Source organism: Pseudoliparis swirei, chromosome 17, assembly GCF_029220125.1.
Source record: "Pseudoliparis swirei isolate HS2019 ecotype Mariana Trench chromosome 17, NWPU_hadal_v1, whole genome shotgun sequence".
Classification (NCBI taxonomy): Eukaryota; Metazoa; Chordata; class Actinopteri; order Perciformes; family Liparidae; genus Pseudoliparis; species Pseudoliparis swirei.
This window is the reverse complement of record NC_079404.1, coordinates 14,525,256-14,546,845: the sequence shown is the minus strand read 5'-3', so window position 1 is coordinate 14,546,845 and position 21,590 is coordinate 14,525,256. Positions and strand designations below refer to the sequence as shown.

Genomic DNA, 21,590 nt, shown 5'->3' with positions numbered 1-21,590 from the left:
ATTTTAAAAGCATTTTAATGGCTTTTTGCACATATGTAACAGAGATCAGGAGAAGTCTACGGGTGCAGCTCCAACTAGCAGTGACCCCCATTCCACATCACACGGACTACCTCACCTACAAACACCCAAGTGCTGCCCAGCCCCCCACCCCAAACCCAGCCCCGCCCACCCCAGTTGTGGCATTATTGATTGTGCAATATGAAGAAATATCTCATTACTATGATTACAGTGACAGAGGAATGCACACTAACTTTACTTATCAACTCGCCAGAGAAAGTATAGCATTAAAAAAAAAAGATGAAAAAACAAAACAGGAAACCAACGACGAGGTGAAGAGTTTCTCAGTTAGGACCCCGATGAACCCCCCCGCCAGTTTGGGGTGGGGGGAGGGGGTGCTCACTCCTGCCGGTTTGCTTCCATTGTCTCCAGGTATGGAAGTTAATTAACGCCAAAAATATTACAAATGAGCACAAAACAAAAGCTTTAAAGAGCAAAGTTTTGATCGGGTTCATTTTGAAGTCTGAACTCACCTTTGGGCAGATTTAGTGAATTGTGGGAACATATTTCTGTAAAATACGTCCATATCAGGTAAAATCATATATTTTAACTAGAGACCAATTGTGAAATCCAGCCAGACCATTGGTGGCCTGACAGATTCTGCCCGTCTTTGAGTGCACAATCACGCCCTGAATCCCCTTAAACCAGCACACGTTTGATATCTTGAGGTGCATCTTGGGTAAAATGTTTCAGAGCAAGCAAGGTAAACCAACTACGGCATGCTCGTTCAGAGATGACATGCGACCGGAAGGCTGTCCACACAACGAGGTCTCAAAAACACAAAGCCTTTGAAACACTCCAGTCCATTTCTGCATGCGCTCAACTCGCAGATCGATTACAGTAAAAATCTCAACGGTTTTCTCTTCGTTGGTTGCAAAAAGTTTTTTAAAAATGTAAAAAAAATGGAGTGCTGAAGCCAACAAGCAAGCGACCATTATTCTGCAACATTACTCACTTCCAGAAAATGCTATTTTTTTTAACCAACTTGTCCACTTAACAGCAACGCTTAAAGAAATTTAGTTTTTTATAATACATCTATGTCTTCATACCCGTCAGACTAAATACACCTTAGACTAATGGTGGCACCGAACAAACACACCGGAGGAAACTAAAACATATTCATAACAACTAAAAAAAGAGGAAATATTATTATAACATATAAAAAAAAGTTAACCAGGGTAGAAAATAAACCTTAAAAGTTTGAGTTGACAAACATTCTTACTGGTCTTAGTCATTTATTCCTTCTTCCAGACTCAATAGCTCCTTCATTCAGATGTGTTACGTGTACATAGCGTTAGTTTTCAGGTAAAGAACGTTATACTCAAATGAAGCTTATTACGGTTTTGTAGGTCTTATTAGTAGTAAATATAGGTGAAATTAAACACAGGTTTATTCTTTAACAGTTTGTTATACACAAGTTATACAAACAGTTCAAAGCACCGCAGGGTAACGCTCCATATTACAGCCACTTTATGCATCTTTTTATCTCTCGTGTGAAGCTGCAGGAATTAGACAGCACCAGAACTTAACAGAACGTAACGATGGTGTTTAAGCTTCTCACAGGTTTTATTGCACACAATTAACCAACAGAAAAGCAGAGTTACTAAAAATAAAAATAAAGCTGTTTAGTGCGCTAGAGTTTTGTACGTTGAAACTTGATTTTCCCGCTCTTTTAAAGGTTTGAAACCGTTTTCGCCGCATTAAATCGGCACTTTTTACACTTTTGTATAGTTTCAGGCATTTCGGCTCAAACGATAAAAACGTGTGTGAGGTGTAATTTCCGAGGTTTACCCCACGAACAGAGGGATACACGTCATCTCGCAAAGACAAGGCCTCGCAAAAATCTGAGGATGGACCCGAACAGGAGCTAAACAAAAGAAACCGAGACGACTCAGGAGCGTAAACACAACCCACGAAAAAGGCAGTAGTCGACGAAAAGCTGGGATGATGGAGAGAAAACAAACACAAAAACAGTAGGAGATAGAAAACACAAAATATAGCAATAAGAATAATAAACAGGAATATGTGGGGAACTCCTCTACAGCGTGTTGTTGTTGTTCAGCGGCAAACTCTGGTTTTATTCTCTTCTCGACAGCAGCTGCCTGAAGTGTTTGCAGACCTCAATTAAAATTAGTTTTCTTTCAATCCGATCTTTTTTATTTTTGTATTTTTTTAATTCGTTTTTCCCCCCCTGCTCATCTTACAAAAAATCAAATAAAAACTGAACCGAGGACACAGGTTGGTGTATTGTAGCTGTTGTACTGAAGCTCTGAGCCAGACCGGACGGTTGATAGGCACAGAGTGGAGAGTTTTGGCTCGGAGCTTGCATGCTGGAGTCACGCTTTTGAGAGAGGAAGAGGAGGAAGAAAGAATAGAAGGAAGCGGGAAAGAGAGGCTGTTTGGGACTTCTGCTCCGACTGTCCAGATGAGCCACATGGGAACGCAGACGGCCGACGAAGCGATCGACTCGTCTTCATTTCATATTTTCATGTTAAGACTAAAAGTTTAGAGTTACATTTGAATCCATCTAGAAGTAAATTTAATGACACGTCGAGCAGTTATTCTAGTTTTTAGTTATTACAGAATTATCTACTCTAAATCAAATATGCGCTCTATTGACACGGACATCTTCAACAAATATTTGACCAGGGATGGATCGACAATGAGGAGCGACCCCAAACAGCACCAGAGGAATGAGGAGGAGGGGGGTGGTGTGTGTGTGTTGGGGGGGGGGGGGAGTGTCTATTTCTTCTTGCTGAACAGACTGAAGCGCTTCTCCTTGTCTTTCTCTCGTTTGCCCGGGCTGGACTCCGGCGCCGGCGTCGCCGTCACGGCGACGGAGGCCGGCAGCGTCTGAGCGCGTGCGGCCGGGGCGGGCGTGCTGTGGCTGCTGGGCGTCACCTCCGCCTTGTCGCACGCCATGGCGGTCGAGATGGCCGAGATCCACAGGTTCATCTCCTCCTGGAGGAGGAAGAGGAGGACAGAGACGGAGTGGAGGAGACAAACAACAGATGTAAATATTAAAATAGAACAATGCATAGAAAAACTAAAAATTGGGAAGTTTGTTCTCTCTTTCTTTTTCACTTACGTCATCTTTGGCTTGGAAGAGATACTCATTCCCATCGGTAATCCTGTGGAAGAGAATGCATTTAATAATAATAAAAACCAAAGTGTCTTTAAGACGCGTTTTCAGCATCAATAACGTCCGACCGCTCTCTCACATCGTCTTTGTTTTTGGCCCTGATGAAATGCAATTATATCACAATAAACTGTTCTTTATACTACCAGTGTGGTAAAATCAAGACCTTCCCATCTGCATTTGAATAAATAAAGTGAGTTAGTGTTTCAGGAAAAAAAACATGTTGGACATATCGGACTTTCTTAGAATTGGTAAAAAATATAAAAATAAAGACAAGTTAAATGTATTTTGTAATTGTTCTTCTTTTTCTCACTATTATTCTTTGTCTTGCTCAATAAATCACGATTATGATGTAAACAGGAAGTATAAGGTTGCCATGGCGACAGCGAACCAGCTCTGCTCCATCGGTTAACCCCCGATTTCCTTTTTCTTTGCCTCCACTTGTTTCGTAATGCAAGATCGTCTTTCCCTGTGATTTATAAGTGAATTTAATCCGAGATAATGAAAACTCATGACTCCGAGAAGAAGTGTGATTTCTGACTCTTGACCAACAACAATATTTGACATCATCCCGTGCGCTCTTAAAACAACGACTCTCACTTGAGCTTGAAGACGTGCTTCTTCTTCTTGTAGTCCAGCGCCACCTCGCAGACGGCGTCCTTCAGGCTGACGGGGATCTCGCTGTGGTAGGGGATGCCCTGACTGCCGCTCTTCTGATCCTTGTAGAAGCCCATCTCGTGCTGGTTGATCACACAGTACACGTTGTGCCACGACCTGCAGGAGACACGGACCGGTTAGTCATCAACCTCTTCAGAGCTCAACGCCGGCAAAACAAACAGTGTTTTAATTCTACCCTATAAACGGGGTGAATATTTATAATGGCGCTTCCTACCTGCTCGAAGCCTTCTTGTTGTGCCCCTCCCACTCGTGCTTGCGGTGCAGGAAGCTCTCCAGCTGGGACGTGGGGGCGTCCTGCTGCGACTTGGCCGGCAGGGTCGCCGCCTGGCTGGCCTTGGCCTTGCGAGCGGCCCCGGGAGACCCCGTGGGGCTGGGCTCCGACACGCCGTTGACCACCTCTCCACCTTCGCCGTCCTGGAAACAGAGGAGAGAGGAGAGTCAGAGGGCGACCGAGGACGGAGGAGTCTCTCTCTCTCTCACAACTTGTGTTTCTCTCTCAGACATAGAAGCCGTAAATCACAGTTATCAGAGCTGCAGCATGCGGAGCAGAATCACAGGCGGTGTAGACACAACCGTCTAAAGGCGGTGTAGACACAACCTTCTAAAGGCGGTGTAGACACAACCGTCTAAATGCGGTATAGACAACCTTCTAAAGGCGGTGTAGACACAACCTTCTTAAGGCGGTGTAGACAACCATCTAAAGGAGGTGTAGACACAATCGTCTAAAGGCGGTGTAGACACAACCGTCTTAAGGCGGTGTAGACACAACCGTCTAAAGGCGGTGTAGACACAACCTTCTAAAGGCGGTGTAGACACAACCATCTAAAGGCGGTGTAGACACAACCGTCTAAAGGCGGTGTAGACACAACCTTCTAAAGGCGGTGTAGACACAACCGTCTAAAGGCGGTGTAGACACAACCTTCTTAAGGCGGTGTAGACACAACCTTCTAAAGGCGGTGTAGACACAACCGTCTAAAGGCGGTGTAGACACAACCGTCTAAAGGCGGTGTAGACACAACCGTCTTAAGGCGGTGTAGACACAACCGTCTAAAGGCGGTGTAGACACAACCTTCTAAAGGCGGTGTAGACACAACCTTCTAAGGGCGGTGTAGAAACCTTCTTACGGTGGTGAAGACACAACCTTCTAAGGGCGGTGTAGACACAACCGTCTAAAGGCGGTGTAGACACAACCTTCTAAAGGCGGTGTAGACACAACCGTCTAAAGGCGGTGTAGACACAACCTTCTTAAGGCGGTGTAGACACAACCGTCTAAAGGCGGTGTAGACACAACCTTCTAAAGGCGGTGTAGACACAACCGTCTAAATGCGGTGTAGACAACCTTCTAAAGGCGGTGTAGACACAACTTTCTAAGGCGGTGTAGACACAACCGTCTAAAGGCGGTGTAGACACAACCGTCTAAAGGCGGTGTAGACACAACCGTCTAAAGGCGGTGTAGACACAATCGTCTTAAGGCGGTGTAGACACAACCGTCTAAAGGCGGTGTAGACACAACCGTCTAAAGGCGGTGTAGACACAACCTTCTAAAGGCGGTGTAGACACAACCTTCTAAGGGCGGTGTAGACAACCGTCTAAAGGCGGTGTAGACACAACCGTCTAAAGGCGGTGTAGACACAACCTTCTAAAGGCGGTGTAGACACAATCGTCTTAAGGCGGTGTAGACACAACCGTCTAAAGGCGGTGTAGACACAACCGTCTAAAGGCGGTGTAGACACAACCTTCTAAAGGTGGTGTAGACACAACCGTCTAAAGGCGGTGTAGACACAACCGTCTAAAGGCGGTGTAGACACAACCGTCTAAAGGTGGTGTAGACACAACCTTCTTAAGGCGGTATAGACACAACCGTCTAAAGGTGGTGTAGACACAACCGTCTAAAGGTGGTGTAGACACAACCGTCTAAAGGTGGTGTAGACACAACCTTCTAAAGGTGGTGTAGACACAACAGTCTAAAGGTGGTGTAGATACAACAGTCTAAAGGTGGTGTAGAGACAACCTTCTAAAGGTGGAAAAAAGAATCTGAAGACAAAAAAATTCAACCAAATGTAGTTAAAATTATCTTAAGAAAATACTGAACCAAACTAAAAAAACTAAACAAACAGGAGAGATCAAGTCACTATGAATCATCAGCAGGTCAGTTGAGGACACCAGGATGTCCCGAGTCACATTGGAGACGCTAAAACCAGAAAATGTTCACGAGTAAAAGAGAACGTACGTTTCTTTTTTCTGGCTAAACAAAGATTAAAGTCAAGATCAATCTAACAACATCTATTAAATGATGAGACACGGCGGCTCCTCTCTGAAAGCGTAAAAAGGCTAAACTTCTAGCATCAATCTCGAAATATCGAAGTCAAGTTCAAAGTCTTGTTGGATTTCCTAAAGTCAAACCTGAAGTTACCAAACGTGTCTGATCTCCGACGTGAGTCTCCACCTCTGAACTGAACCACAACATCTCTTAAAAGAGATAATCTCTCACACACTCGACTACAGATGCGTCCATGAAGCCTCTAACGCAGGGGTGTCAAACTCATGTTCAGCGTGGGCCACATCAGCGTCATGGCCGCCCTCTTAAAGGGCCGGAAACACTTCATAAACTCCTGGAACATATCGTTCAATAACTCTTTGCATTTGATTATTGTTTACTTGAGTGTAGAAATATTGCACATAAGAAAATGTCTCTAATATTACAACATAAATCCATTTAATTTGAAACGTTCAAAATAAAAGCACGGGAATTTTTTCTTCAATTTCTTTAAGAAAAAGATGATCACGTGTCTTTCAAGACGTCACGGGCCACATAAAATGATACGGCGGGCTGGATTTGGCCCGCGGGCCTTGTGTTTGACACCTGTGCTCTAACGGCTACTTCCGCCTGTGTGATTTCATCGAGAAGCGTTGTGTTTGTTAGCGTTTCATCAAGTGAGCTCAGCTCTTGATTCCAGTACCTATTAGACAAACATTGCACATTGAGAGGTAACGCACAATCATGCACTGATGACAGGTTTTAGGACATGCACAATAAATCACAACACCACTCAACAACACACAATAACACACAACACAACAGTGAGGAAAGACGAGGAGAGGGTAAAGCTAGCAGATGGGAGAAGAAAAAAAAAACTCAATAAAATCTCAAACAATTATCAACAAAAATTGCTTGGAAGTCATTACTGGGCATCATTATTGGTGAGGGGGGAGAATGCGATTGGCCTAGTATCAAAAACAGATTTGTTTTTATTTATTCCACACCACACCCACTCCAACCGGATGCTTATTACCCTGTTACTGAGCTCCTCAAGGGCCGGACCAATGGCGGGCACTCTTTTTGAGCACGGATCAGAGGCTGGACCGATCCCGGGAACTTTAAGTGAAGGTTCTGCAAGAGCTGGACCGAACCTGGGAGCTTTTTATTTCAAGCTTAGCGAGAGCTTTAAACCCCAAGAGCTTTTATTTGAGTTGGACCGAGTCAAAAGGTTGGACTAGTTCAACGGTGGACCTCCTACTGGAAGAGGGTGAAAGTCTGGACCTGTTCTAGGAGCTTATCAAGCTTTCTTTATTTCTAAGAACTTTAATAACTGTTGACGAATCCCAATGGTAGTTGCATCTCTTCTAGAAACTGTTTGGGTAAGAAACTTTGAATCGAGGACGCTACGAATCAACGTTTTCACTTTCAAAATAAGAGAAAATGTGGTCTTTTTTTATTTTTTGTTTACCATAATCAAAGAAAGTTGTAGTCTACAGCATTTTCTATGATTATTTCATTGCACTAAATTATAAAATATCAGAGTATATTAAGTCCTGCTACTGCATATAACATTTAAGTGTCACATAATCTGACTTTGACAAAAGACCATATCAGAAATCGTCTTAGTTATTTCTTCATAAAAAGTATTTTGCCATGCAATTATTTTTACGATTAACAATTTGGCTCTTCAAATTTGGTTGTGACTACTGGCCGTCTGCAATTTATTCAGTTTTGTTATATTTCCCACATTGCTGCTGTCAAATACCCATTATAAACCGCAGTGACCTCGTTTTAATTTGATTCCAGTCGTATTTTTAAATACTGTGACTAAATGTGACGCGATATAAATCTGTATCTTCCATCCGCAGCTCTGTATTTTGTCTCGTTGCCATTTACTTTCTTGGCATTAAAAAAAGTGTCTGCCCAGATTTATACCTAATTAGACTGTTATATGTAGGATTATAGGATATTTTCAAAGTTAATCTTTTAAGATCAGGATTATAAACCACAACAATCAACTAGAAAACTTAAACTGTGGGTAGTACATGTCTTTTATAATAACAGGAAACAGTTACCTTCCTGCTCCAAAAGTTAATTAGTTTAATCATTTTAATTAACCCACCGGTTACCGACAATTATTTAGTTCCCTACTGTGAAAGCAAAGAAAACGCTCCGGATGCGAGTCGGTTTACGGCGTTCCAATAGTCATTTAAACTTAGTGTTCACTTTATTGATTTTAGATCCATGTCAGTGAAGGAAGCCTTCTATGGAAACCAAAATATATACATGAGTTAAAATAAAGCCCCAGGGTGAAGACTGGTGAAGAACATGGGATGAAGAATTACAACAATGACAGAAAACTCAACTGAAAGGCTAATGATGGCATGAAACAACAAAAACAACCGCATGTGGAGAGAAGTCACAACTACACATTGATAACACACAAACAGACGAACCAGAATGGGACCGAGCCCTCTGATTGGTTCTGACGGGGTTTATTAGGGAATGTGTGTTAGTCATGGAACCAATGAGGACGCTGGATGGACATGCAACAGAAACCATAAAGAAATAAAGACAATAAACAATGGGAACATAAAATGATAAAACAAATCAGTGTTGCAGAGACAAGAGATTTAAACCGAGTATAAATAAGGAGGAAGGAGGTGGTATGCACCGACTCACACACCATGAGATATGTCAAAATGCTTATATGAAACTGTGGAATGATTTTGAAGATTAATTCATATATACATGGTCAGTACATATAAGTTTGAAGTTCTCACTTAATTATTATTATTGTTTTTAGATGAGTTGTCGATTTCCATAAAAATAGTGTTGACTAATTAATAATCGGACTAAGTCTGAATAAGCAGAGGATGATGAAGTGTGCAAAACGACGTGTGAGAATTATTATATATGACACAAGGATTTAAAATTAGGATGTGTATTATTGATTTCTAAATAGTGAAGAGGACTTGTGAAAGAAGACAAACTGGCAAAACCAACATGATTTATCCCGTTAAATTATTTATGTATATAATATTTCTGTGGGATCGAACAGTTATTTCAATATTTTACGTTTACTTAAATACTCTAAAGTAAACTACGATGCTCTTCTAGACACACAAACACATTCTTATTATGTACGTGCTGTTAAGTGAATGGTTCTCTATATGAAGTAGTACGTTGTATATACACATACTGCACTATGAAATATACATATGGAGATGGCGAGTTTGGGTTGTGGGATGTAGACACACACACATGGGGCATGGAGGCACAGGAATAATTTTGTATAGTAGTTTTTAAGAATAGATTTATGGACAATATGTGTTGGAAAATACAATACTTTAGAAAAGTAGTATTTTGAAATTGAACTCCTCATAAAACTCAGATTTTTTGCATTTATGCAATATCTAAAGTGTATAAACAAACTAAACTTCTAGCAGATTAAAATCCTTTATTTTAAGACAGTAAGAGTAAGACATCATTTATCTAAATATATTTAGGAGAATGTACTACAATGCTTTTATCGATTTGTTATGACTGATGAATGCATGCTTTATATTTCGTCATTTTAAGTTAAGTTTCATTGTGCATCGCATACGTCACTACGCAGATGACACCCTCATTTACATTCTGCCTTAAATATAATCTATAATAATACTACAACTTGAACTGCTCATATTGTGGATGGAGAGCTTCTGGTGGACTTCAAGTGTTCATATTCCAGAGGGCAACTTTATAAATTATGACATAAAGAAGCAGCAACATTAAGAGTTGAGGGGAGAGGATGGGAGTGTCAAGCTGAGAGAGACAGAGGGGAAGAGGGGAAAGAACCAATGAGGGGAGGGATGGATAAGAGGGGGTCGTGTCCAGTATATCTGTGTGTGTGTGTGTTTCGTGGTCCCATTCAACACTTATTCAGCCACCCTCATACCAAAATATGATTCATAAATGTCTTAAAATGCAAACATTTAAATGTTGAAATCACTCAAATGACCTTCTGTTTACTCATGTGGTTGGATTGCATCACAGAGGAAGTTTACACGTGTTATTGTTGTCCATCATGTATATTTCTAAATTATTTCTTAAACCAAATTAAGAACTTTTAAAGGAACTGAGAAGAACTTATACGCGATTGAGGAATTCAACAAAAAATAAAATAAGACTAAAACAACTTATTTCTCTTCGGCAGGACGTTTTTGTGGCTTTTCTTTTACATATTTCAGATTGTATCATTTTAACAAAAATGCACTATTTTATGTCTTTGATTTCAAATTATAGATACATATTCTTTTGCCTACACAGACTCGATATAATTAGATTTCTTCTTTTTTTATCTTATGCATTTTTCATTTAATCTAGAGTGATGCAATTAAACAGAAGCACTAAATCAGAACACGAGGACGCCTTGTAACACAATCTGCAGGTACACTCTTAAATCAGGATAATTATTGCTTCACTCGTTGTTTTAATAATCTAAATGTTCTCATTCAACCACTGGGCTGCGAGGCCGGTTGGTCCGCTCACACTGGTGGTACGCTCAGGGTTGGAGTGTCTCCAAATTAGGACAAACAACCACTACAAGAGGTTTTTAAAGAAGATCTTAAAGATGAGGATCTCATTTTGTTAAAAGCAATTACACTTCTATCTTTAAAAAAAAGATACAATTATGCATGTGACAGCTGTAACATTAAATATATATTCCACTTATAAATTAAGAATATTAATCAGTAAGGGGGAGAAGCAAACAATAAATGCTGAAGACAAGTGATACATACAGGAATATTTATGTGTGGCTCCCAAGAGGAGGAGGAGGGTCTGAGGTCAAAGGTTAATGCTGCGTGTGTTTTTTTACAGTTCATATGCATGTGGTTATATTCAAGTATGTTAAAAGTACACAACATGATTGTGTCTGTGTGTGTGTGTGTCAGGGTGCAGCTGTGTGCCGGCGGTTCTGCAGGGTGCTGCTGTATTGCTGGTAGGCGGGTGAGCGGTAACTAACCATCGGGGACTCCTGATCGGACGGCAGCCCGTTCTGAGACACCAGCTCGCCCTCCCTGCACAAACAAACACACACACACACACACAGTACACAAAGAGTTAGACGCACTCTGGATGGATTTATCACTTAAGAACGGCTGCAACTGACAAACTGTTTTTGTATATTTTCATATCCATCATTCATCTGAAATTCTCCTGAAATATTAGAAACACATTTATATCTGGCATGATGAGGTCATAACACGTCTTCTCCTATGCACCCATTTACTTTTTTTACTTTTCATTTTCACTAAAGTATATTAAAAAAATGTAGCAAACTGAAACTGATTTTTTTCAAATACAAAATACATTCTTAAATAAATAAAATAAATTCTGTCCAAAAGAGAAGAAGTGAATCAAATGTTGAACTATATAAAATAATGAAAAACACAGTTGAAACACGCACAAACACACACATACACACACACACACACCTGTGCTGCGCTGCAGCGTCGCCAAGCTGCTGCTCCTCAGTGGGCGGGGGTTGTCTCCTCTTCTCTTCTTCCTCTTGCATTCTTCGCACTTCCAATAACTCCATCTGGACACAAACACATCGAGCCTCAGAATACACGGACGGATCTCATTTCTCTCATTTAAATGAAGTGTGACTTTCAAGAACTAAGAGTTTTTGGGTAAATATATGAAAATGTCTCCGCATCCGCTTTTAACGTTATCATGGCTCAAGAGTGTGTGAATGTGTGCGTGTCTCACCGTGGTCAGCCTCTCCAGGGCGGAGAAGCGCTCCTCCCAGGTGGCGGCCGACTTCTCGAAGGCCTCGTGGCGTTTGATGAGCTTCTCCACCTCGTCCACGTTCTGGCCGATCTCCCTGCTGGACAGGTAGGGGTCCTGACCCTGCAGCCACGCCTCCGCCACGCCCGCGTCCCGGGAGAACTGGTGCACCTCCAGGACTGAACACACACACACACACACGTTTCCATGATATACCAGAGTTATGCAGCGAATTCAACGTGAGGAACCGTTTGACCGACGGGGTTATAGCCGTACCCAGTCTCAGCCACTCCCATCGGTCCTCCCACTTGTCAATCATGTCTTTCCTCTTGTCCGTCAACTGTAACAACTTTTCTTTAATCTGAGGGGAGAACAAGTTTTGAAGAGAAATATTTGAATGCAACAATTAAACAAGCAGATTATAAATGTAATCGTGCTGTTTGGAGACAAAACATCAACATTAAGACCCTTTAATGTACATTTAAAAACAAAATTCAGCCGCTCTGGCGTTTACAATTTGTGGCAATGAGATTTGTGCATGTTTAACAACTGAGGTCAAAGGTCAGGTGAGATTAAATATCGATAAAATTGACTATTAAATCTAAAAGTCGCAGAAAGAAGCGGATTAAAATGGTCAAACGGGAAACAGGTAGAGGTCCATCTGCTGAGTCTCTACCTCCTCTGAGGCGTAGTGCTTCCTGGCCAGCAGCGCCTTGCCCAGCTCGATGCAGGCCGTGAAGCTGTCGTTGCGGGCGTCGATCTCCGCCTTGATGCCCTGGTGGTTGTTCATGAGCAGCTCCACCGACGACACGTCCCTGAGAGCCAGACGGACACACCAGCGCCGTGTAAGGAGAGGCAACGCTCAACACTCATTGCACTGACTCCATGAGTGTTGAGCTCATTCCACTCAAGCATTCACAATATGAAAACTACAGACACGATAACATTCAACTACCAAACATGTCTGTGAATCAAGGGACAGAACACAGGTCAGTGGTTGCTATTTTTCTCAAAGTAACAACAAACCACTGTTTCAAAAACTTTTTTGAAATCAAATCGGAAATAACGAGACAATAAACTTAATGCACGAAAGCTTCTAACGTGACTAAAATAACCATCGATTACTGTCGACCATTTAAAATCAACAAGTCACAGCCCTCTGCATCCGGAGTCCTTGTGACTTCACGTCTCATCGGGTCCATTGGAGTTTTTCCTGATCCGATGTGAGGTCAAAGGTCAGGGATGTCGAAATTGAATTAAAAAACGATCTGGATTCAATCCCACAAAACAACAATAATGGGATCCATCATTCATGCGTCATATTGTTTTTTATAACGTCCGTTGTGACGTTTGAGGGACATAAAAATAACTAACTTCTTGTTCATTGCACGTGTTAATATTTTGATACGTTTGTCTCGTCATCAAGACAACAAAATTAATTGAAGGACGGTATTAAAAGTGGAAAAATGCATCTATTTGTTGTTATTTCAAGCGACTGGTGCTCTGACCTCTGTGTGATTTAACACCGTCAGTCAAAATGTCCCATTAACACACCAACAGCCCTCCCTCTGACCGCAGAGCTACCAAAATGCAACTAATGAGCATAATCCAATCGCGCATTGTTTTTCCAAATGGCGTTATCGTGTTCACGAACAGAGGGAACGTCTAAACACGGACTCCGTACCGGGGCTTCTCCTGGGCCTCGATCAGGCGGATGACGTCCTCCATCCACAGCATCAGGTCGCGCACCATGCTGACGAAGCGGAACTTGTCTCCGGTCTCGACCAGCTTCACCCGGCGGCCCTCCGCCGCCTCCATCAGGTGCTTCCAGGCCTCGAGGACCTGAAGGAGGGGGGGAGAGAGAGGGCGGGGGTTGGGGCGACATGACACATGGCAGAGTTCAGACCAGAGAGCCCCGGAGGCTCCTCTATCACACGTGATCTCGTCCCTTTAATAAAATCATCCATGATGAAGGAGCATCTGAGAATCCCGTGTTTTAGAGAAGAGCCGTTCACTATCATCATAAACCCGATGCGCTACCGGGTTGATGTTCTGTTCATATTCACTGCGATCGCACTACCACTACTGGCGCAAATGGGCGGTGCACATGTGCGGCGCCGTCGCCAGGGAGCTGCAGGGGAGCAACGGCAGCCCGGGGAACACATCAAATAAATAAATAAGTAAGTAAATGGCATTAAAAGCAAAAAGAATGCATCCGTGTGTGCAGATTGCAGCGTCGCCATGGCGATACAGCTCTCCCCTTTAGCATCGCTGGATTCTATTGGGTCACTGTAGGCCAGGCTGCACATCGGTAAGCAGGAACAGCCACTTTATTTGATCCATTTACAATTCCTCCTCGTATCACGGAATCCATCATCATTATCATCACACGTGCGATGATAATGATGATGGATTATGTTTGCTTCCGTCTCCACCTGCTTAATCTGAGTTTGCCATAATCTGCCGGCACTGCATTGAAACTTTAATTTAGATCTTCTAACAAAAACGCACTGAAAATGAAGAGTTATTGACAGGATCACGAGATGCTCCAGGATTATTTAGAGCCCATATTTAGTGATCACGTATGTTTGCAGGACTTTAAGATGATCAGTGCCACACATCTGACATCAGACGGTTTGCTTGAATAAATAAGCAATAAGAGGTAAATATGCAATAAGAGGTTGAGGGTTTGTTGATCGACCTGTGAGCTGAAACCTGCTCAGTCATCAGATTATTAACCCGGGTTATTAATCCATATCGCCTGTTAGCATGCTAGTGATAGCAGCTAGTAGCTACATGAGGGGGGGAACCAGACAGTGGAGATTATTCACAGACACTGCGGTTGGCCGGCGACAAGATATGATCCGACACTCGGTCAGATGGCTCGTGATGAACGAATAAGATCCAAACATCGACCATTTCTGGTCAATTTGTGAAACATCAACAAAGGTTTCAGCCCAACGATGGCTGACTTCATCACTCCTGGTGAATTGTGTATGCTTACGAAATAGAAACTGACACTATTTTGAACTTTCGCTCCGTGCAGACATTTGCGGCCGAAACGCACCTTTGACCGCGAGAATAAAAAAATTAGAAAAAAAGACCCTTGATGTGCGAATTTGTTATTTGCTGTGGTTTTTATAATTATATATAATTTTGTATCTATTTTTTGTTGTTGTTCTTTACCCTTTTATTTCTCCTTTCCATTTGTATTGTATCCTTAAATTCCTGTCTCGTTTATTTGTAAAATCAAAATAAATATATATATTTAAAAAATAAAGACCCTCGTGGTCTGTGGCGAACAGGAGAAATAAACATCATTCAAAATTGTGTGTGAGCCACCACGAGGCAAAGCGACCTGCAAATGTTTGCAGAAAAAAATCTACATTTATCGTCGACCTCGCTGATGTGCGTACATCGAGAAAAAAAAGATAATTCTGTCCAGAAGATTTTCCGTTGATGGATTCGCGGCGGCATTTGACTAAAAGCGATATTATGCCAGCTAATAAAGCAACTACATTTAAGCAACAACAAAAAAGCATCTTACAGTATTTTGAGAGAAGCTCGACACTGAAGGCCTCCAATGTCATCTTTTGGTTTTCACTAACCAGACCCGATATGTATTTGCACAAATACCAGTCGTGATTTTTTAAAGCTCTTTAGATTCACAGGTGGGCGGCACTCACGCAGGATCGGGGACGCTGTCCTTGACCTCAATGCAAAGCTCCACCCACACGGCGATCTGAAGGCGTCAAACAAACCGGACGAGGATTTGCAAAATCACCAGGTCTGTGACCAAGAACCGGAGCTAAACGACTAAAATGTCACTAAAGTTCATCGACATTTTAGTCGACGTATTAAAAGAAAGCCTAGAACTGCAGCCAAAATTAACGCTGATGCAAAGCCGATGCTTCTGGTAAACAAAGTCTCACCTCTCCCTCTCTCCTCTGGGCGGACAGGGAGCATATGCAGGGAAACGGACACACAGGCAATGGTCAACACACACACTCGACACTCGGGGAGCTGTGGCGCGTCACGGGGGCACCGGCGGGAAAAAAACTCCACTCGAACCTTCATAATCTAACCCGATTCGCTACCGGGTTGATATTCTGTTCATATTCACTGGTCCCAAACGGGTGGTGCACATGTCCAGCGCCGTCGCCAGGGAGCTGCAGGGGAGCACGGCAGCCCGGGGGAACACATTCAATAAATAAATAAATGGCATTAAAGCAAAAACAATGCATCCGTATGTGCAGATTGCAGTGTCACCACGGCGATATCTAAAGATAGATTTTATGATGAGTTTGCAAAATCCCTTGAATGATTATTAGAGGCAAAACAGCTTTGAAGCATACCTGCAAACTCATGAGGGGTGACAAAGGTGACAACGGGGTGGAGGTACTCTGCTCAGACCCTTCTAATAAGAATATAATAGATGTGTATATACAGGACTGTCTCAGAAAATTAGAATATTGTGATAAAGTTCTTTATTTTCTGTAATGCAATTAAAAAAACAAAAATGTCATGCATTCTGAAATATTGCAAGCCTTTTATTCTTTTAATATTGCTGATTATGGCTTACAGCTTAAGAAAACTCTAAAATCCTATCTCATAAAATTTGAATATTTCCTCAGACCAAGTAAAAAAAAAGATTTATAACAGCAAAACAAAATCAAACATTTGAAAATGTGTTTCCAGGTGTTTCGAGTTAATTAGACGATTCAAGTGATTTCTTTAATACCCTACTAGTATACTTTTTCATGATATTCTAATATTTAGAGATAGGATTTTAGAGTTTTCTTAAGCTGTAAGCCATAATCAGCAATATTAAAAGAATAAAAGGCTTGCAATATTTCAGTTGATTTGTAATGAATCCAGAATGCATGACATTTTTGTTTTTTTAATTGCATTACAGAAAATAAAGAACTTTATCACAATATTCTAATTTTCTGAGACAGTCCTGTATATATATACACATTTTATACATATATATGGCCGCCACACCTTGAAATATTCAGTAATATTTATTTTGCATGGGCCCAGGTGTGAATAGGAGCGAGGCCCATTCAGAGAAATCTCTACGGTCCACTTGAGCGACAATCACACAGGTTAACAAGTCCCACGTTACACTATTTTACAAATCAAGTAACTTCCTGAATTGTGTGCACTTGAACACTTTTTTAATTTCTAAATTATTTTAGAAATAAATTCCTTTTGTTCCTCTTTTATCCAATAACCAATAATATATAATAAACCTTCCCACCCACCCTGTCTGTGATATCTCATCAGAGGCCCACACCCCGGGAAGTGGCTGAATGGAGAAGGGGTGGGGGGGTTTCTGTGAGATTCACAGACTGAATTCCTGCTGGAAATCACTTCTATATACAGACTCTGGTTCGGTGCTCCGTGACGTCACTAGCGAGTAGCGACGTCACAGCACAGAACCAGAGTCCTTACATGTCACGTGACAATGTTTCCATGGTGACGGACAAGGTCACGGAGATCGAAGGCACTGACAAGAAGTGACTTCCACCAGGAAACCTGTTTAAACTTTATATGCATGTACATGTTGTGAATGTATATATGTACGTATGTGTGTGCATACTACTGTTTGTATCTGTCACGGGACACAACATGTAACTTTCTAATCTTTCATGGAACAATGTAATTCTCAGGCCAGCAGACATTGTACAATGGTGGTAAAACGCGAGCGCGCGATTAACATCCGCTAGCTAAACGGCGCTAGCCTTAATTAACTGTCTTCACTTTAACTTCTACAGTTAATAACTGTCAAAATATAAAAGCGAGCGAACATAACATTAATATATATGTATATATATATGGTGCTTATGTACGTTTCTCACCTGTAAACACCAAGAGACTCGCATCAACAGCGGCGTCACTGTCTGTGTTACGCTGGTCTAACTTGTTTGTTTAAGACAAGAATTACGGCACCAGTCATGGCAAAACCCGATACTGCCCCCTACTGGCGAGCACAAGTATAACACTATTTAAAAATCATTCAAATTAGGAAAAATGGAAAAGTAGCACATCTTCAAATTTAAGAAGCTGGAACCATAAAATGTTTTTTTAAATATTTAAAGTGAAATTATTATCAACAATGTTTTTCTTTTTTTCTTCTCTTAAGCAACTAATTGATTAATCTAATAATATTTTTAGCTGAACTTTGGTAGTTTTACAACAAAATGTATAAAGTAGAAATATTATTAATGATATAATGATAGTAATAAAAAATATGCATTGTCATTATATATCATATGGTTAAAGTCATTCATAAACCAACTTCCCTTTCTTTGGCCTGAACAACAAGGACTCGTGAGCTCTGCTGAGCCATGACTCTGTTCCTGAGTCTGTTCTGCCTCTTCCTGGCTGTCACTAACATTATAACTTCTATACGATACCTGCCATAAATATCATGAGACCAGAATTCGATACAATACCATAAAAACAATATGATGCCATACATTTGATACTGGTATATTTATCTATAATAGTAAGAAATAAAACATCTGTATGGTTCACTTTTTACCAACTTTTTCAACACTTAACAAATGGCAGTATTATTAGTATTACAGCCAGATATTAATGAAACTACATGGTTCCATCATAGCATTGATTATACACTATGAGGCCTGTAGTCAGTATCTGACCAGATGATACAGAGTTCATCAGGATGAGCAGCTGTAGAGTTACATAACTTTACAGACTATCTGCCTTGGAGACAAAGAACTGAAACATTTCACTTCTGGAATCATCTTTTTCTTCTTTTTTTTAAAGCTGAAGACTTTAAGTCTCAAAAGCTCCACCACTTGACGCCACTCGCTGTGAGCGCTGCGCAGCGCATTGCGTGCAGACAGCTTGACACGGAGCAGCGCGTGCGCTCTGATCGCTCTTTTAATGAAGTATTGATAAAAAAAATATGCTAAATCATATCGTGTTTAACGTACGGGTACTTTGTTAGTATCGCTCCACCGTGCAGCGCGACAGCAGCAGAAGTAGCGGCTAACATTCAAGCTAACCTAAACCCCCAAACGCTGTCGACATCTGAACGCTGATTGGCCGAGACGCGACACGTCCCATCAAAGATGTTTTATTGCGAAGAGCACCACATCACATTTTCTCCGTGTCTCACTCCAATCTCATAAACGCCGGCCGACCAGTTGACCCCCCCCCCCCCTACCCCAAAACAAAAACTCTTCGGATCTACACGATTCACTTGGATGACCTATTTTGATTTCAAAACGGTGAATTTCACCGAAAGGTGACAAGTTTGCAGGTATGTTTGAAGACACGAAGCGATTATGAACACAACATGTTCATAAAAACACAATAAAGACAGATGTTTGGTTGGAGTACATTACATTCTGTTAAATTAACGATCATATTGCAGCCGACAGGTCGAGCTAGATTTACACTACTTAAGGAAATACGATAGCCACGTATTAATAAATAAAATACCATCATTTTTTGTAGCTAAACTGTAGCGGCTGTAGCTCAACGGTGCCCGGTTCGATCCCCGCTCTCCCCATAGTTGCGTGTGGAAGTGTCCTTTAACACTAAGGACGGGTCAAATGCAGAGAAGAATTTTCCCACTGTGCGATTAATAAGAACATGTTTTTATTATTATTATTATTAAGACTGGCCGCTTGCATGTTTTTTTGCCGTCACATTTCTGATGGTTGGAGTTTGTTGTACGGTCATAAATAAAATCCCCTCCGACGGTTTGAAGAGCAGCGCCACATGTTTCCTCATCTTTTATCAACCTCACGGAAGTTTATTACTCTTCACCTTCCTCTGCGATCTATAAATGATAAGTTGAGGGCAGCAGCAGTGCGCCATGCATGAGGAACAGAGGCTTCTGCAGGCACTTCATCAGCACCAGTGCACGGTCCAGTTCACTTTCAATCCACCCAGTAAGACGGAGATGAAGAGAAACATCTAAAGCGTTTCTTTCCATCCGAGATTTAGATTTGACTGGAAATGAGTTCAAAGTAAACTGGGGCCCCGGGGCCCCGAGACCGAGGCTCACCTCTCCCTCCCTCTTCTGAATGTCGTCGGCTTTGTCTCCGGCGTACGCCGACTGCAGGCGGATGGCGTCCTCCTGGAGCTGCCGCACCTGGGAGCACAGAGGAGGAGGACGAGGAGGAGGTTGAGAACGATTCACACAGCAGCGTCACGAGCAGCCGGATCATGTGAGAGCGTCGGTGTCACGGGATCTCACAGAAAGTATTATTTAATTTTTTTTCTTTTTACAGTTTTCTTTAAAAAACTGTTAATTTCGCACATTATATTGAGTTCAAATTCTCCTTTAAAAAATAGGAGACGACACAAACGCACACACTGAAAAATATGTAAAAATACGTCTTTAATTGAGAGTTTTCTCCCAATAATAACGCAGCACATCTTCTGCTGTGACAAAACTACAGACTTTGAATAACTGGAATCTTTTGAGTTTGATTTATGAATTTCTGGTCGCACACAATACTCGACTAGTGAGCATCGTTTCCAGTAAAATGTTAAAGCCTTTTTTTTTTTTCCCCACCAATGTTGCCTAGCAACAGTTCCCAGCCTCCCGTACCTGCATGCCCAGTGCCTGGATGTCGTGCTCGAAGGTGGTGTGCATCCTCTGCAGGGTCTCCACGGTGTTCTGGTCGCGGCCCAGCTCCTCCGGCAGCTTCTTGTGCTTGTCCAGGATGCGGTTGAGGATCTCCTTGGCGTCGTTGTAGAACTTGTGCAGCTCGTAGGAGGCGGCGAGGATCTGCGTGCGCGTGTCGATGAGCTCCAGCAGGTCGGCCCAGGCCTCGTTCAGGCCGTCCTTCCACTCGGCGATGGTGGCGGCGTCGCCGTGGCCCGTGTTGATCAGCTCGTCCGCCTGCTGGTTGACGGTGTCCACGCGCTCCTGGCCGATGTTCCCGGTGTCGCGGGCGAACTCTCTGAAGCGCTCCTGCAGCATCTGGAGGAGGACCAATCACAAGAGACCACTGGAGAGCCGCGCTACTGGAAATGTTACATCATGTCTGGTTACATTAAAAAATAAAATGTTTAAGCATTCCTTAAAGTAGAACATTTCAAATAATTCTAACGCACATTATGTAACTAAAATAAATGTTTTACAGTGTAAAAATAAACTGTAACAAAATAAACTGTTTCTATGTAATTTTCACAGAGAAATCTGAACAATTATTTCATTTCTCAGCATTTTCTAACGATCGATGAAAAGAAAAAGCCCTGAAAATGTAAAATCAAAGACAAAGTTAAATGCATTAAAAAAGGTTCCTAATTCTCAAAGCTACTGAAAATGTGACAGGATGTGATCAAGAATTTCTATTTTGATGAGGATTCCTTAAAGTATAAAATTTCAAATAATTTCAAACAACTAAATTAAATGTTTTACAGTGTAAAAATAAAACACAACAAAAAATTTCTAAATGACCTCAAACATATATTTTACATTTATTGTTGTGGTTGACTATAAACATGAAACATGATAATATAAACTAATAACTATAATCAGCTGCTTTAAGGGCCACTCATGCAACATTTATGTTTAGAAGTAATTTTCACGGAGAAATCTGAACTACTATTTAAATTTCGCAGTGTTTTCTAACGATAGGTGAAAAGAATAAAAACTGAAAATGTAAAAGCAAAGACAAAAAAAAG

At 41.6% G+C, this 21,590-nt stretch overlaps 1 protein-coding gene across 2 annotated transcripts in view; it reads right to left on the bottom strand.

Moving 5' to 3' along the window:
- Positions 1 to 1,429: 1,429 nt before the first annotated feature.
- The window catches only part of sptbn1 (spectrin, beta, non-erythrocytic 1), a 100,010-nt gene continuing 79,849 nt past the window's right edge, over positions 1,430 to 21,590 (bottom strand). For both annotated transcript variants that reach the window (XM_056435727.1, XM_056435726.1), the window contains 12 exons: positions 20,509 to 20,883; positions 19,960 to 20,046; positions 13,594 to 13,751; positions 12,586 to 12,724; positions 12,186 to 12,270; positions 11,892 to 12,088; positions 11,615 to 11,718; positions 11,143 to 11,197; positions 4,089 to 4,288; positions 3,797 to 3,970; positions 3,146 to 3,188; positions 1,430 to 3,018 (listed from right to left, as the gene is read on the bottom strand). In XM_056435727.1, the coding sequence (XP_056291702.1) occupies positions 2,800 to 3,018; positions 3,146 to 3,188; positions 3,797 to 3,970; positions 4,089 to 4,288; positions 11,143 to 11,197; positions 11,615 to 11,718; positions 11,892 to 12,088; positions 12,186 to 12,270; positions 12,586 to 12,724; positions 13,594 to 13,751; positions 19,960 to 20,046; positions 20,509 to 20,883 (1,836 nt within the window). In that variant the 3' untranslated portion in view covers positions 1,430 to 2,799. The remainder of the gene's footprint in view (positions 3,019 to 3,145; positions 3,189 to 3,796; positions 3,971 to 4,088; positions 4,289 to 11,142; positions 11,198 to 11,614; positions 11,719 to 11,891; positions 12,089 to 12,185; positions 12,271 to 12,585; positions 12,725 to 13,593; positions 13,752 to 19,959; positions 20,047 to 20,508; positions 20,884 to 21,590) is intronic.